A 17184-nucleotide genomic window follows, 5' to 3' on the forward strand; every position below is an offset into this window, starting at 1 on the left:
AAAAGAGCCCGCGGTTATTCGTTAGCTCACACGATTCGCCTCAACGCGCTGCTGTGGCGGGTAAGCTTCAAAATGTGAATGAAAGTGGTTGGAGGAGTCAAATGAGTGTGTGTATGAGTGTGAGAGTGTTTGGCGGTGGTGGGTGGCGAAGTTTAGCTCTCCAAATAGCCAACGGGCACAAAAAGTTTTCAATGAAATGTTTTGCTATACTCAGCATATATGGATGGGAGGTAAATGGGTGGGGTAAGCTTTACTTACGTTTGCTTTAAGATGCCGAAACTCTTTTTATTCGTCATTAATTTACATATGAATATGAGCAGACGAAAGGTAGATTGTTTTCTCATAAACAACTCCAACCCTACTCAATCCTGGAAGCCAGAAGCCCCCTCCCCCACAGTTCTTAGTCGTCTAAGCCTAATTTCACTCTTTGATTGCGCAGTTCGTAGTCAAAGTTTTTTGGACCACCCTTCCACCCATGGCGAACGAACGACGTCCAAAATTATTTCAATTAAGTTTTCTTACAAACAGCTTGAACTTCCTGCTACTCCACCCCATTGCCCCCCATGCCCACTTGTCTCTTGGCCATGCTCTTCTGCCTGCGGCTGGGACTTACTTTCATTAGTTGCGCTTGTTTTTGTGTTGCCGGCGTTGGAAAATTTATTGTCAGGTTCGATGGCTGGCAAAGTTTTTATTGCACGCGGACTGGTGTATTTGGCTCTTTTGTTTTTTGGCTGTTTGTTGGCTTTTGATTATTCAAATTAAGCTTAATTGTTAAGGTGGCCATAACGGTCGTAAAACATTTCGAAGTTTAAGTTGAAGTTTTTTCGTTAAAGGGTTTTGAGAGTTAAATTCCAAGTTAAAAGATAGTGTTAATTTATTGTATTACAATATTATAGATTTGCGGCGAATCATCATTTGAGTGGACTTGATGGTTTTAAATTTCCGCCATGTATGCCAAGTGAGACCAAAGTCTTCTACATAGGGACCGTTCAGGTTGCTGAAAGTGATGAAAAGATTGAAAATCAGTCACCTATGTAAGTCTTGAGAACAATATGATTGAAAGTGCGTCACCTCTTGCCACAATTCGAGTACCACCAGCCACCTCCCATTTCTCGAGCACAGTTATAGCCCAGCCAATTGTCATTATCACGATCCCATGTGGTAAACATATGACCCACATTTTCCGACATAGAATCACCAGCTAATCCCGAATAGGCACCCAAAGATTTCAGCACATAGCCCGTCTCCTCGCCACCAATGGCAAAGTTATCGTATCGGACGTATGCCGTCTCATCGTCATGATCTTCCAAATGTATATAGAGTTCATGCGGCTCAGATGTTGTTATTTTGTGTATGGCTTCCAATCCAAGAAAAAATTCATCAGACAGATAACCAAAACCATCCCTATATAAAGACCAAGTGACATTGAAATCAACTTGTCCATTGAAACGTTTCTGGATAAGAGTCCAGCCTTCAGGAAGGCAAACAAGCTGAGTCGGTCTCCAATTGGGTACCCTTATGGTTTGAACTGCATATGAATTGGCGTAGACTGAACACGAGGTGGGTACTTGTTTTAATTCAGATTGAAGCGATTCTATCTTAGCATACAATACATCAATCTCTTGTTGCTTGCTTGGAGTCCTTCGTCTAAAGTCTTCGTAGGAATTGGCACATTGCAAGAGTAGAAAACCGATCAAAATTGGAAACAATCTATTTGCCATATTTGCAGCAGCTTTTCTCAACGACTTGAACACAACTAACTAGAGAGAAATATAATTTTAAAACTCGGAATTTTAATCTTCATACTCTTAGGAATAACAGTTCTTTAATTTGTTTAGACAGTTTAATAAGAAAAAAAAAGAAAGTATCTTCAGATTATTAGTGTTATTTCATTAATTTATATTTCTAGCGTTTTTGACATTAACATATTAAAATAATCGTTCAATTGTGAAAAAGTCATATGTGGTTAATGTGAGATAGTGTATTGAAACATCAATATAATAAATATTATTAAAATATGTATGACTCAGAATGTTTATCAGCAGAAGCTGTGCTCTCTACAAAAACAGGGGATAGAAATTTTCTTATCAGTTATACTTTTGACTTACGTGATTCTTCTGAAACCATTTCACTATCTGTTAACAGAAATAAATCTAGGACGTAGCTAACTAACAATTGCTCTATTTTAAAGTTAATTCATATATTTTATCTAACCTCTGTAAGCAGTTTACATGCTCCTTCAAAACGGAAACGTTTCTACAGCCAAATTTTGTTTTTCTATAAAACCATTTTGCGGTGTATTTTTTTTTTTTTTTTTTTTTGAATTCACTGCCCCATCATGGTCACTACAAAAGGCTTTTCCACTTCAAAACAGTGAAAAGCCTCAAAAAAAAAATAATAGAGAGAGAGGCAAATTTTCCTTCCCTTCTCGTAGATAAAGTTGTTGACCAACGAAAATGGCGCGAAATTCGTACATTAAATGGACTGAACTTCCGGTTTGTTGAAAGCGGCCAGTAACATTCACATCGAGTGGCCAAATGGCAACCAAAAACAAAAAAATGGTGAGGGGGAAAAAAGGCGACAACAACTGCAAAATTTATGCCCATCGGAATAATCCATTTTTAGCGCCATCAACCAAAAATATTGGGGTCGTCCATTGTTTCCGTGCTAATTGTTTGAATTTGATTTTGTTCTCAATTTTTTTTTTGTTTTTTGATTTTACGCTCAACCTATTTGGGATTGTGCAAAAGTGAAGAGCAAAATCTACTATGCTCAGAGGGAGAGAGATATTTCAACTAATACTCAATGGAATATTTACTCCACACACACCTTAAGCCACAAAATATTCTACCCCCGAAAAAAAAGAACGAGAAGAAAAATGTTAAAATGGGACACAGCTGTTGGAAAGGTTTGCAATTATTTTGCAAACAATGAAATTGTTGCTGCGTGTGCAAACATAAAATCAAATTGTATGTACATACATACATTCGTACATATATCTCTATGTAGGTAGATATGCAGCAGCAGCAACAGATACAGATACAAATACATTTGCCATTCACAGTCTCACTGAGGTAGGACGCAGATGGCTAGCGAGCATTTGCCTTGATTTGATTTCATTCGGTTTTACCTATTGAACCCAGAAGAGAGAGAAAGATAGACCAAGTGGAACGTGTCTATGGATATGCAATTGAAGGGGAGTGAAGCCCATCCAGACAACAGGTGATGGGCACATAAAAACATTTGTCAAAATTGAAAATCAATATACTATATACGAAATAATAAAAAGATACTGTAAGAGAGAGAGAGAGAACGAAGAGGTAATCCTGTATTTTTATATTTAAACAGTGCCTCATGCCAGCTAAATAATAAAGTGCAAATTGACAAAAATAAATCAAAGCACTTGCTCCACGAAAAACTAAATAAATTAATCACTTGGCCGTTTATCAAAGTAAACAGATCATGACAAATGCTTCATGTAAATCGTGCAAAACTTACCAACTCCTCGAGTTCAGATGCAACAAAACATTACAACACACACCTCTTTTACATTGTTTCTCTTATCTAAACACTTGCTATGGCATTTAAATACTCTTTAAAATAATGTATAAGTATGTATTTAACTTTCTTCTATTTGAATTGAAATCTAAAAAGAAAATGTACGACCAGAACTTAAAGAGTTTAAAGAAGACCAGAAAACATTTCTGGAAAAGCTTCGTCAAAATATGTATCTTTACCACTTAATTTGCAAGTGTATTTAAAGATTCGCCTAAAAATATGAAAAGCTTGTTGCTTTTTATGCCGTTTTCCATGGCATGGCTCTGCTTTATTTTAATTAAAATAAAATCTTTGCCTCGTTTGTCGGCTGCACTTTTTCCACGTGAAATTCCGCAAAAGTTGGCCAGACGACGAACGACAAAAACATAGCCGCTGTCATGTTCGCTTGTCTAGCAATGTGTAGCCAAAGTCCGTTGGCCAGGTTCGCGCATCTGTATCTCCATCTCTGAAATCTTCTTCACTGAATTCGATCCCAGTACGTCTGGGCTAAGGCATAAATTATGCTTCGTTGTTGTCGCAGAGTTTGAGGTGCCAAAGGTATGCACTTACACACACAGAAAGACACTTGCATACATTTGTAAATTTGTAAGAGAGAAGATCTCAGGAAGACAATTTCTTGGCAAACAAATGCTTTTCTTTGCCTGCTTGACTTCATTGTCAGCCCAATGGACTTTTAATTGTCCAACATGGCATATATAAATTTTATTTTTTTGTGTAGACTTGCGCGATTTAAGATTTTCTAAAGCATTAGATGTTAATTTTCCGCAGACTCTTAATGGTCAGCCCAGCATCGAGAGAGAGATACAGGTGGCTAGACAAATTGTATTACGTATAACCACAAATGTCTAATGTTTTGTCGTCCCTTATGGACGTTTATCCATTTAACCAAAAGACAAAAACCAAAAACCAAAAATTGTTTAAAACTCGGCAAAAAGTTGCTGCCTCTTCTTGTTGTTGTTGTTATTTTTGGCATGCAGCCAGGCTAGACACTGTCTCCTCTCGTTCCTTTTAAAATACAGTCCAAAAAGTTTCTCCTACTCCATCGATGCCAAAACTCACTCATACACACTCACACAGAAATGTTTTGCATTTGAAATTGCATTTTAATCGCATTTCAACCTGAAATGCCATTAGACATAATTCGTTTAGCTGCATTTGTTGTCTGTCGTCGTCATTGTTGGCTGCAAATCATTTCGATATGATTCCGACATTGAGAGATGGAGTCCGAGTCAGAGTGTTTCATGTCCAACTTCATGTTACATTTACATTTTGGGGGCCTTCGCATGAATACAATTGCCAGCCGCACGTAAATCAACTTTGTCATTGATTTCCACTGACTGGCAAATGTTGATTTCGATTTTCTATGCAACTGCGACGAACTGTCCAGATTATGCACCCCCCACACTCCCCTTTTCCCATCATTTCACTCATTCAACTCCTTTCCAGTGGATAAATAGATATGCATATGTAGGTATGTATGTCCTGACATTACGATGCCAGAGCCAAACTCACATGTCAAATTTGTCATTTTGTAATTGATTGTGAGCCAATGGCTCATCAAGTTGACATTTAATCAATTTACACTCAAAGAAACTGTATTTTGCAAGCAGAGATAACATATTTCTTTATTCTTAATGCTCCCAGTGTATCTGTTCGTTTATTTCCTAGCCAAGCAAATCTAAAAGTGAACATTTTGCACCTTTTAACGCTTCTCTCTGTTTCACATTTTCTTAATTTGAAAAAAAAGAATACTTTGTTGCATTCACTACAATGGATTATAATTAGAACACAAGGTAAGTGGAATGACAAAGCTGTTGAAAGGCGGGTCGGTCATTCGCACATTTCACGAAAATTTAAATTGCTTAAATTCGTCACATTATCGATTTTCTCAAGAAAAGAGAAGAATCAAAGGAGAGAAAACCAAATTACAAATTGACCCTGAGAGCCTAAAAGAATAAAAAAAAAACACGAAACTTTTCCCCAATTCGCTTGACTGCTTACGTTTTACGTTGAGCTATTATTTAGATTCATATATATCTAGATATTTTTTGTAGAAACATTTGAACAGCTGCTTGAAAAACTCAATTTCCTGAGCATAGACATGCCCATCAAATGCTTTATGATATTCCACCAAAAGACCACAAGTTGAAATTTAACACACGTTGGACTTACACACACACTCAGTTGACCCCTTTGGTCTGTCTGTCTGGGGCTGGCTGCTACTTTTTCATTTTTCGCATGTAATGTGTGTAATCAAAGTAACAAAATCCAAATCATATTTCCTTCATTGACCACAAAATGTGGGCGGTTGCTTCCACCACCACCACAGCCACCAAGCATCCAGGCCATAAGAGCGACCAAGCGACCACGTGCAACCCTTTTTTTTCATCCTCCCTCCATTTCCATGGCGCATATAAAACATTTTACTAGATTTATACAATCAATGTTGCCTTACAACCGTTTCTTAACCTTGTTAGATACTTTTTCTTCTCCTTTTCTGCCGAGCAAAATTATTGGTCTGCGCATATGTAATCATCTCTGCGGTGGCTGAGATATAGAACTGGGGGGACTAGCCCAGCTACTGCAGGACACACCATAAAGTGCACACAATCAAAATGAAATACGTTTTAGTTAGGTATATATTGTAAGTATATAAATCGTTTTTCTGATCTGGCATTGTCGACTTGTCAGATGTGATTAAACTACATAAAAAAGATTTAAATTTAAGAGCTTGCCATAAACAAATGTAAGGGGTGAGAGAATATTTGTATTGTTACCCTTTTATAGTCACAAATTAACTCTTACTTGTAGTGTATTCAAAAGTTGTTCATGGCCCAAACACAAACTCAGTCGCTCATCCGTAGTCTGTGGAAATATTTTTTTCGCATATGTTGGCAATTTTTTATTTATTGACATTTTGCTATATTAAGAGGTGTTGGATGTCTGGGGACAAACCCTTGAAAATGATTTCTCAAGCATTTTCTTTGTTTTACTTTAATATCAACTTTTGTATGCTTAATTTATGCGATGAACTTAATTAAATGTACGGTGATCAGGTTTAGGGATAACTTTTAACATAATGAATAGTAAAATTCACACAAAAGGTGCGTCGAGTGGATGATAAACAAATTAAGAGAAAGTGCCGACTCATAGAATTTGTCTATCATGCTCACACGGACACGAACACGAACACGAACAAATATATAGATATGTATGTCTATTGCTATGGATGAAGAAGACACGTTCTCGAGCGGTTAACAGGAGTTCATTATTAAAAGTTTTTAAAAGCAGATAAGTGCACAGACTGATATGGAGATGGCCAACTCCCGTCCAAACGGCAAGCGATAACGATAAACCTAAGCCCCATGCACACAGTCCCAGTCACCGTGGGCGCCAGCCACTTCACCTCTAATTGAAACATTAAGTTGCACATCACGTACCCGGTGTCAGACACTAGACGCCAGCAGGAGGATGCCCTAGGAGTATGCTAAAATGTGGCTGCGGTTGCTCGCTTGGGTTTACCTAGTCCTCAAGCATCAACTCGCATCTCTGTGCCACTCAGCACTTAATTTTTTTCGTGTTGGCATTTTAAAAGGGCATTTAATTTGCGTATAGAGTTAGTGCACGAAATGTTTACAGGGGGCACTGTATTGGTATTTGTTTGTCCATGAATGTTCCAAACACACATTTCCACAAAATAGGGGATCAAAAAATATTGGAATGAAATCGAATTATAAACTTTAAGCCCAATTAATTGGTATTAACAATAAGCCAAAACAAGTATTTGTCTATGTATTTTAGAAGTAAACATTTTCATTTGATGAATTATAATAAATTATTTTCTGAACAGGCAAGGCCGTTTGAAGATCTGCTCACGTTCCCGTATCCATTTGTTGCAAACTATAAACCGTGTTAAAATTGTCAGTTATAGATGGAAATGTGATTTGAAACTTACCCCATTTCGAGCCAACTATCACGGGGCAAGCTGCATGCAATGTGGCTCGGTTGCCTTCGCCATCGTCTTTTAGATTATACCACATAATGGCGGTTCCTTGTTTGGGGAAAACTGCCTTTTTGATTTCTGGAAAGACTGTGGCACCACCCTGTTCCACGTCATTTAACTAAGCGAAGATAATAGTTAATTCCTTAGTCTATATACATATTTTTCAATAATATAAAATCCACTCACATAAAAGAGAACCGTTGCAATTCTATCACCATTTATTTGGCCTGTTTGCGGATTCTGGAATCGATAGTTCATTAGGGGTTTTAGTTTGTCTTCTGGAAAGTTAAAAACATACCGTCGTCGTATTGAAGTAATCAAAATGCTTAATATAGAATCCACCCAGTCCATAGTTCATAACCTGCAGCATTTCCGAGCCATTTAATACGAAATTAGTCATATCCTTAATACGTTGATTTAGACGTTCTGTCAGTTGATTAAAGGTATCCAGGAACCAAGCCACCTTCGCTGTCCGCGTCTTAACAAATTGATTAGTGTTTCCGGTTGCATTATAGACTGTTGCTCTCTTTAGTTGCGGTTTGGCCATTTCTTGCAGTTGAGCTATCTCATTGGGCGATATAACGTCGTGATAGAGTACCATGTAGGGATCCAGGCCAATTAGCTCCATTTTTAATGGCGCCAGTCGTAGGAATGGAGAGTTTGTCGCATTATAGATACAATACAATCTCGAATCGGTTAAGGCAGGAAACTGACCACGACATCCTCGTTCGTAGTCGCCCACAATTCTGTTGAACTGGTTAAAAATTGTTAAAATCTAATTGGAAACATTTTGCATGATATTTCTTACTGGCTTCGGTATAATGTTGGGTTCAGTTCTTATCAGTGTTTCGATTTCCGAACGCCTACGTATGAGTTTAGCATCAAATTTTTTATCTTTAAGTGCTATATTTATAACTTGTACAGCATCTTTATAGCGATCTGTTAGTGAATAATGAAAATTGCTTAAAGTATTAAATTATACTTCAGAATGTGGGAGACTTACTCAATTTAACAAGGACCTCAGCATAGAGTAGCAAGACGTCCGAAAAATCAATCTGCAATGGAATACCCACAGGACTTTCTTTATGATTTTCAATAGTCAGATACAGCCAAGCACTAGCTGCTCCATAATTCTGTTGATCGTAGTGATATTGGCCAAGTGCATACATATCCAGAACACTTAATCTTGCACTGAAGATTACAATATTTTTTGAGTTTATAGTATCCATTATAATTTTGTATTTACTCACTCATATTGTCTGCCATTGAGCAGACCTTTGCTCATATCTGTTGAATTCAGTCCATAAGTACTTTGTATACGATCAAACCCGGCAGATGCCTCTTCAAGATCTGTTGAGGTTGGTAAAAATTCTTTGTGTTCTTGTATAAAATCAATTTCCCTTATGCCAATCGGTTCGTCCATGTACAATTCCCAGTTAATCCAGTCGCGATTCATGCGACGAATTAAGGAAAATGAAATTAATGGATTGCTTAAATACTCTTCTATTGAAAGTGCTGCTTTAGCGTTTTCCAAACTCATTTTAGCTATTCCACTGAGTTTTAAAGGAAATTAATTTGATTATTTTAATCACAAAGTCTTTGAAAGTCTTTTGCGTTTACCTGCGCACTATTTTTAGTTTTGATTCCAGTTTGTCAGCATATCTATTTAGATTGTCAATCAATTGCGTTTCCAGCTCTATAAGTTCGACCATTCCAGCCACCGATGTGGAATGACTTTTCTCAACGGCATCTTGTGCTTGAACAAGAGCAAGAAAATATAGGAAGAGCCAGGTGAAAATGAATTTTCGCGAATAGTTCTTCATAATTTCTTCTGTTTCTTGCGGTCTTGTTAATGCGTCTACGTGACGACTAGAACTGCCAACCAACTGTGTGGCCAATTTACGAAAAGAAGGTTGAAAAATCGTCAAGATAAATTATTATTAAAATAACCATGCCGTGATTCTTGATGGTTTTTTATACCCTTTCAAAAAAGTATATTAATTTTGGTCAGAAGTGTGCAACGCATAGAAGCAAGCATAAAGTATAGATATTCTTGATCAGCACGACCAGATGAGTTCATATAGCCAGTTACGTGCTGCCGTCTGGATAAACGTAAACTCCTCCTAGAGGAGTGCACGGGTTTTATATCTCGGATTCAGCCGTATCAGAATACTATATCATTTGTCAATAACTTCGTTATTTTAAAAGCTTTTGTTTGTTTAATACATCTCTTAGTGACTGTGCCAAATTTGATCAAAATTGGAACATTTTATTATGTAGCTGTCATATAAAATGTCAATAAAATGGCATTCTATATGCGCCAGACTAAAATTGCAGGCCGCTCTTTTGCGGACATAAGAATTTTAATATAAAACGTTTTTCCATTTTGACAGAACAGTAGAAAAAACTTTGCAAGGGTGTACAATCTTCGGCGCGGTCTAAGTAAGCCCTGGATCTCTGCTTTTTGCTTTCGTTCTCACCTACCCGAGAATTGATAAGCTCTACACTTTCGATAGCAAGTGCCACAATTTTAATTAAAACAAAGAGCATTGCCCAATTGCACTATTCAAAAAGATTGCTACTCACCTACAGAGAAATGTAACCAAATAGATAAAAGAACTTTTGATCCACAAAAAGGAAAAAAACCCAATCTGTGTCTAGTATCTGATACAAAAATGATTGTTGTTCTTTGCATGGCTAACCTAATTTGGAATACATTTTAATCTTTTTTTCTTTGAGTGTAGCTGCCAAACATTCTGTTCGCTACGTAGTGTGATTCAGCGCCTAAAGTGAAGCTCAATGAACGTGCTGCAGACGAACAGTTTAGTTGACCATGATCGTGACATCTTATCAACAAAAAATTGTTGGTTTTTCTATTTTGTTTATACTTATAAATATATGTATATACATATTTATATAGTATTCTCAATTGGCGTGTGAATTTTTCGTTTAGTTATGGAAATACCTATCACTAGCTGTCACTGTTAAAATGATGATTATTGATGAGCCTTTTTGAAGTATTTGAATAGTTCAAAGTAGGCCTGTTGGCTTGAGTAGATTAGTAGATTAGTTGATTCTCGTTTGATCTATTCGGTTTAGTCTATTATTTGTAAATATCCAAAATCATGAAGTATCCGCCACCAACACCACCAATTGTTCAGGAATCTGAACCAGAACGTATTCCAGAAGGAACTGGTGCAATGCGTCCATTTCTCTTTGTGTTTTATACCCTGGAGACAATATTTAATATGTTCTGCATGGCATTTCATATAACTGGATTCCATTCGGTGGACCTAAGCATGTTGGGATGGGAAAAACAAGCCATTCACTATTTCTATTTGGTTGCATTTTATGTCTTCATGGTGCTGACTCTCTTCCAAAGTATTAACATTTGTACGGGTCACACGCCCACCATTCTCATGGAGATCATAAAAGCTTCCGCCGCATCATGTGCGTTCACAGTGATCTCACTAATGACCATGTATGATGCCGAAAAGGATTTTCATTTATTGTACTTGGGCGATGAGGAATCGGATGATGTTTACATTAAAGATGAACCAGTTCATCCATTTTTCCAATTCATGCGTAATCAATCGATATCATCGTTGACCTGTGGAGTTCTTTACATGCTACATGCTACCATTCTGATCGATGTGAAGATCACTTCCATCACGGAGGGGAAGATTTATCGTGATGAAGAGAGCGACTATATGCCTATACCGCTATATGTCTTTGGACAATATGTGCAGGCCAAGTTGGATTCCTATGAATGGTTTCAGGAATTTCGTGACAATGATCGTGTCAATTTATAAGTTGGGATATAGTATATTCAAATAAAGAAGAAAAACAATATTCGGTCATCGTTTTCAGCTTTAAAATAAACAATTACCAAACTGTTTCAGCTCTGCGTTGGCCATTTCAACAATTTTGTTATCTACTTTAACCATGAATGATTTCATTGAAATGAATTTTGTGCAAAACCTAAAAACCATTCTGTACTATATACATATACATACATATAGACGCTCACACCCAGCCACTTGTTGTACAAAGGTAGGAAAAAAAGGGCTTTAAATTTTACACTTTTATGGAGACGCAGTCTGTGTATACATATGTATGTATGTGTATAGGGTCATGTGTCCTGCCGTTGATATCGGCTTAACTTTGCCATAAAACTGTCAGCGTCATGCGTATAGTGGCTAAGGGGGCGAGAACAAATGAAATAAATTTTACAGCCAAATGGACAAAAAGTCCGAAAAGCACACATACAGAATGAGAGATTTCTATATACATATGTATATGTATATGTATGTGTGAGTCTAATGCGGACAACAAAAGCACCTGTGACCTGGAAAATCAAACCGAAACCGGGAACGAGACCCAAGACTCTGCCACTTGCCTTTAAGCTTCCTCAGTTGACCACTTTAAGCCAGACATAAGCAAATATTAAACAAGAAACGCATTTTGTTAAGCATTATAGTCTGTTGGGTCCTTTACCCCGCCGCTTCCACACTACCCCAAATGATGTTCATCAATTAAGTGTCATCAATCATCTCTGAGCAAAAAATAATAAAATAGAATGGATCAAAATCATCGACAACGACGACAAGCAAACATGTCACGGTACAAAATATCGTTTAACCTAAAATGCCAAAACCACAAAAACCTATTTACTTTATAGCCAACAGTATGCGATTGGAAAGTAACTAACAGAAAATGTTCCCAAAATGAAAAACATTTACCAATTCTTTGGAGAATAGAAATTCTTTTGACAAAAGAGAGAGAAAATCTTTTCAAATTTCTGTGATATGGTTTCGCAGAACAACCCCCTAAAATCGAAATCATGATACCGGAGAACATGTCAACCTAAATCTCTACAAAAACTGTACCACCTAAATACACAAAAAAATATTGTTTGGTGCACAGCACTTAATGCTTCTCCACATGCGAGAATATCAGCCGATTTAATAGCACCTCTGGATGGCATATCAATTTCAATTCCAAGTTAGATGACCCACTGAGACCGAGCATTGTCGTCAATTTCCATAAAACTTAAAGCATCAAACTTTCAGTTGGCACTTTGAAAAGTTTTTGATGCTTTATGTGGGCATCGATTCTGAAAGTCAAATCAAGCGGAAACTTGACTAGGACACAGGATTCGGACTAGCATTTGATAACGACTTGTAAAACAATGCCACATTAATGGCTTGGAGACGGCGGTGCGGTGTTTGTGTCCATAGAAATCTTTCCCTTCAAATCAATGTCATGGCGTTGCAGTTATGATTATTGCAGTTGAGGAAAGTTTTCACTTGGATTTAGATGGAGGTGGAGTTAGAAAATGATTTGCTCACCATAATGGGGTAAAACACACAGAGAGGGGAGAGGGGGTATTGTCGTGCTATGTCGTGGTTGCCAAAGGTTTATGCAAATGCCAAAGCTTTTATACACTGGCAAACATGGACATTGAGGACAAGAGATGGCTCGCTAAAAAATGCTTATGACTTGTGTAAACATTCTACTCCTTCTCCTTGGCCCTGCTGGCTGGCTGGCTAGCTCCTTGGTCCATTTACGTGTAGGTATGCCATGCCTCCACACAATGCTCAAGTATGTATCTCGGATCAGGGGTATATAAAAACGAAATATTTTATAGTCTTTCCGGGCGAAAAGGAGAAAAAAAAGTAACTTTTCTGCTTGCCACGAACGATAAGCATAGCGAAGTTTGCGTATGTGACTTCCGTTTGTCCTTGCATGTCCTTTTCTCACACATACAAACATGTATGTTTGCCCAAGCTCACAATTTTTTATGCATTTTCTTAGCGGCCATTTTTATGCCGGCACACGTTTTCCATTAGACATCAAAAACGTTTTGCCGTCATTTCCTCTCGATGCCAGTTTGATTTTGAAGTCCAAGCGATTGAAAAAGGACGACTAACAGTAAGCGACAACGCAGACAAAACGGACAGACGAATAGAGAATTAACTGAAATTGTGAAACCTGCCTAACAATTCTGTAATTGAAAACTGGGTCAGCTTAGAGCCTTTAGGGCATTAATCAACATTGACAGTTTTTGCATTCGTCATTAAAACAATTATCATGTTCAGACAATTATTCTTTGTTAGATAACTTTTTCAGGGCACTGTGCGGGTGGCCCTTTAATTGAAACTGCTAACTAGGAGAGGCAAACTGCTAGCTGCGAACTTGTGAAAGGTGGCATTAATCTTCATAAGAATGACAAGTTCATTAGAAAAGCAAACACGGCATTGATTTCGATTTCCATAAAGCAGCTCGGTATCCCGGGACCACCCATCCACCATTATGTCCTTACACCCTCGCAACCTTCACGACGAGCGGCTAATTAAAAATGTATCACGCATCTTAAACCGCTTGCTATGTTTGGTTGCAATTTATCAAAGGCTCACAGAAACCTACGCGTTCTGCCATTAAAAATTTAATTTTTTTTTGCTCCAAAAAAATTCTTAATAGAGAGTATGTAGCCATTTGTAAACAGTTTGTAAGCCTTAACTTTTGATTTGAAAGCTGTGCTTGTTCTTGAATGTAAAATGGATAAATATAATGATTACGATCCAAATATAGAGATATAAATGGAGAGTGGTAAACAAATACTAAATGATTTCAGTGAGATCTCAGAGCTCTTTAGTTAATGTTTCTTAATTGAAGGATATCCACTAGTCGTTGATATTAAGATGAAAGGAAATCCCTTTGGCTGATATTATAATGTCCGCGGATATAATTTTTTAGCGAGGCGCTGAAGCGCAACGCGTATAATGCGCATAATTTCTATGCCACGTTGGTCACCCGAAAAGTAAATGTAGACACACTGTGTAGTCAGACACTAGCCCAGCCCAGCTCAGGCCAGGCCATGCCAAGGCCTTACACAGAGGACGACCTTTGTGCCGTCAGTGGAAACGAACAACCAACAAGAGAAACAACAGGAACAAATATGGCGTCAGTTTTTGGCAATGGTTTGTGTGGGGTTTTGGTTCCGCGAACAAAAGAGGTATACTACGCGAAAATAAAACCTATTACCGGAATCATAATTATCTTTTATGGCCGCGTCTGTCATGACGACATTATGGCCACCATAGAGCGTGGTCTGGTGTCTCTTTACTCTTGCTACTGCCACTGGTACTGCTCCTGGACCAGGGACAAGCCAACACGTAGCAATAAAAAACCACGAAATGCGGCCAAGTAGGAAAAAACATAAATTATACAAACACAAAGTGTGGTGAAAAGGATCCTTAGTGCGGGGGGAATAGTGGAGAAAGAAGCCGACATAAAATTATGTAGTCGGCATAATATTTTCATTACGAATCGGTGGAGCATTTCAATACCAGGCAGCTGCCGTCGTCGTTTCGTCGCCAAAACAGGTGTTTCCTAATTTATTGGTATAACCCCGGACAAATCCCCATTTCCCTTTCTTTTGTTAAATATATGTATATGCTCCCCTGTCATTTTGTTTGAGTTATTAAAAGTAGGAAGTACGAAGGACAATGTCTGCGCCTGGCAGACAAATCAAAGTTTCAGGCGGTTTTTTTTTTGTTGTTGCTTGTCATATGCTTTTTAATTTCTAATATTTCACGCGTATTTCCGTATTTTCCCTTGCCAACTAATGCCTAATGCTTGCCAGTGACAGGCAGGCGACAAAGGGCGTTGCCATTGTTGTGCACTTTACTGCAAATTATGCAAGACACGTCGACGCTCCACAATTCTCTTCTGCAGATTGTCTCATCTTCTCATTGAGCACGCGAGGTGTGCGCCTGAGGTGCATTTGACTGCGACGTACTGTAATTCTGTTCTCAATCTTGGAATGGTGGCAAAAGACAAGGCAAAGGCCAGCAGCATATGGCTTAGTCTTGCTAAATAAGACACTGGACTACGTGTGAAATACTCTGAAGGGCCACAAAAGTTTCTTTAACAACTGCCAAGGACATATTGAATAGTTAATTCGACTAGGAGATACCCAATGGACAAAGAATTTTATAATTTTGAATCGGTCTATCAATCAAAGACGATGAAGATAAAGATTTTATATATTTACATATATCCATTAACTTATTTCAACTCTCTAGTCATTCTATTACTTTACTTTCAAGTACAGGTCCTATATACCTCTTTCTTACCTCTCACAATTGGCGTGTCAGGATACTTTGCCCAAGGCCAACTGTGTGGCATTCTCTCCCTTGTTTAAAAAGCGCAATGCACGTGCTGCCTTTTGTGGAATTGTTGTTGCCGTGTTGTTGTAATTGCTAGCCGACGCCTGTTGACAGGATACTTCAACTATTGTTGTTTAACTCCACCTCCTACAACACTCATACTCTTACTCAAACTCTGCTTAATTCAGCATGAAATTGGTTTGTATTATATATATTTTGCAATCGTTGGTCTCGCGTCTCAATGCGCCTTTGGCGTTTTGGAGCAACACCTTATTGAAAGTGGCCCTAGTCAGCTTAAAGTGCTTTAAATCGTGGCATACAACACACGAAAATATAAAATAAAAACCCTAAAAGGGAAAACCAATGGGAAAGCGAAAAAGAAAAATGTACCACAAAGTTTGCTTTGAAGCTTGGCTTTAATTAAAAACTGCGAGTTTCGCGTAACTAGCACTTGATTAATTTTTTGGTTCTCCGCAAAAGTAACGCGAAAAAACACGGAGAGAGAAAGGGAAGAGAGGCAGACCAGTGGGAGTAATGTGTGGAATAGCAGCAGGAAAAAATGGCATTCAAATTAATTATGTCCATGCTGTGCTCGCACTGCTCTCCGATGACTCGGACTTGGTATCTGGCCCTGGCCTTGTACTTTACGTTATCAGTGCGTGCTTTAGATACGTGGGTAACACAAAAATGTATGTACGACTAGTGCTACATGCATGTCGTTGAGGAGGCGGTCAATTCATGCTGAGAGATCGGGTGTAGTTTGTGCGCTTATGGGCGGCAAACGCTTTGATATTGAATTTTTCGCGAAATGATATATGAGAACTTGCCATACACACATTTTGTTGCAGTTGAATTGGGTTTATGGGCGGGTTAGATGACTCAAAAGCGATATATGAATGTTGATAGAGATTCATATATTAAGAAAAATATTTAATTTCTTTCAGGAGTTAAAGCTCTTTGAGCTAGACTTGCAATTTGCGTTTAATGATTGTTATTAGACTCAAGGCAAAAACCTTTTACAAGATTCTTTGCCACATTGTGGTAATGCCTAGTGTCACTTTGAATAAATGCTCATATTTCTCAATGATTCTAGCCCCCACCTCTGCGGCACAATAGTCATTAAACCTGCGCATACAGACTGAACAACAGACAGAGAGACAGACAGAAAGAAAATAGAAATAGACATTGGTAGACGACGCACTCTTCATTTGGCATCAGAAACAAAAGCAAATGTTGGATATTAAATACAATATTAATAATCTCGCATGGCATTGTCGTATACATATAAAAGTGTGGATGTGTGTGTAAGTGCGTGTGTGTAGGCGAAAGGCGAAATCATGCTGAAGTCGACAGCAGCCGCCAAGAGTCATCACTCATTCACTAGCAGACACACAGATACAAAAGACACACGCACACGCATACATATCATAGATTTTTACCTAGCATACT

The 17184-nt window shown here is 38.0% G+C and overlaps 2 protein-coding genes across 4 annotated transcripts in view; one reads left to right on the forward strand and one right to left on the reverse strand.

Annotated features, from left to right (window-relative positions):
- PH4alphaPV (prolyl-4-hydroxylase-alpha PV) overlaps nucleotides 1-17184 on the reverse strand; it is a 161451-nt gene that overhangs the window by 8387 nt on the left and 135880 nt on the right. For 2 of the 3 annotated variants that reach the window (XR_011033374.1, XM_068298070.1), the window contains exons 4-10: nucleotides 9182-9447; nucleotides 8812-9114; nucleotides 8565-8752; nucleotides 8370-8500; nucleotides 7860-8315; nucleotides 7748-7801; nucleotides 7514-7679 (exon numbers count right to left, since the gene is read on the reverse strand). Coding sequence is in view for 2 of the 3 variants with exons in the window: in XM_068298070.1 (XP_068154171.1) it covers nucleotides 7514-7679; nucleotides 7748-7801; nucleotides 7860-8315; nucleotides 8370-8500; nucleotides 8565-8752; nucleotides 8812-9114; nucleotides 9182-9384 (1501 nt within the window). In the remaining variant the exon portion in view is untranslated. Of the gene's footprint in view, nucleotides 1-7312; nucleotides 7459-7513; nucleotides 7680-7747; nucleotides 7802-7859; nucleotides 8316-8369; nucleotides 8501-8564; nucleotides 8753-8811; nucleotides 9115-9181; nucleotides 9448-17184 lie in introns of those variants that run through there. The other variant, XM_068298067.1, reaches the window with a different exon arrangement.
- On the forward strand, nucleotides 10564-11413 carry LOC137582863 (uncharacterized). Its single transcript, XM_068297591.1, has one exon. It carries the CDS (start codon nucleotides 10687-10689, stop codon nucleotides 11371-11373), a length of 687 nt encoding a protein of 228 aa, XP_068153692.1. The 5' UTR covers nucleotides 10564-10686; the 3' UTR covers nucleotides 11374-11413.

This window comes from Drosophila tropicalis, unplaced genomic scaffold (assembly GCF_018151085.1).
Source record: "Drosophila tropicalis isolate 14030-0801.00 unplaced genomic scaffold, ASM1815108v1 contig_859, whole genome shotgun sequence".
Classification (NCBI taxonomy): Eukaryota; Metazoa; Arthropoda; class Insecta; order Diptera; family Drosophilidae; genus Drosophila; species Drosophila tropicalis.

Coding starts and splice junctions, on each gene's coding strand:
- LOC137582863 (XM_068297591.1), top strand. CDS start 10,687: ATGAAGTATCCGCCACCAACACCACCAATTGTTCAGGAATCTGAACCA.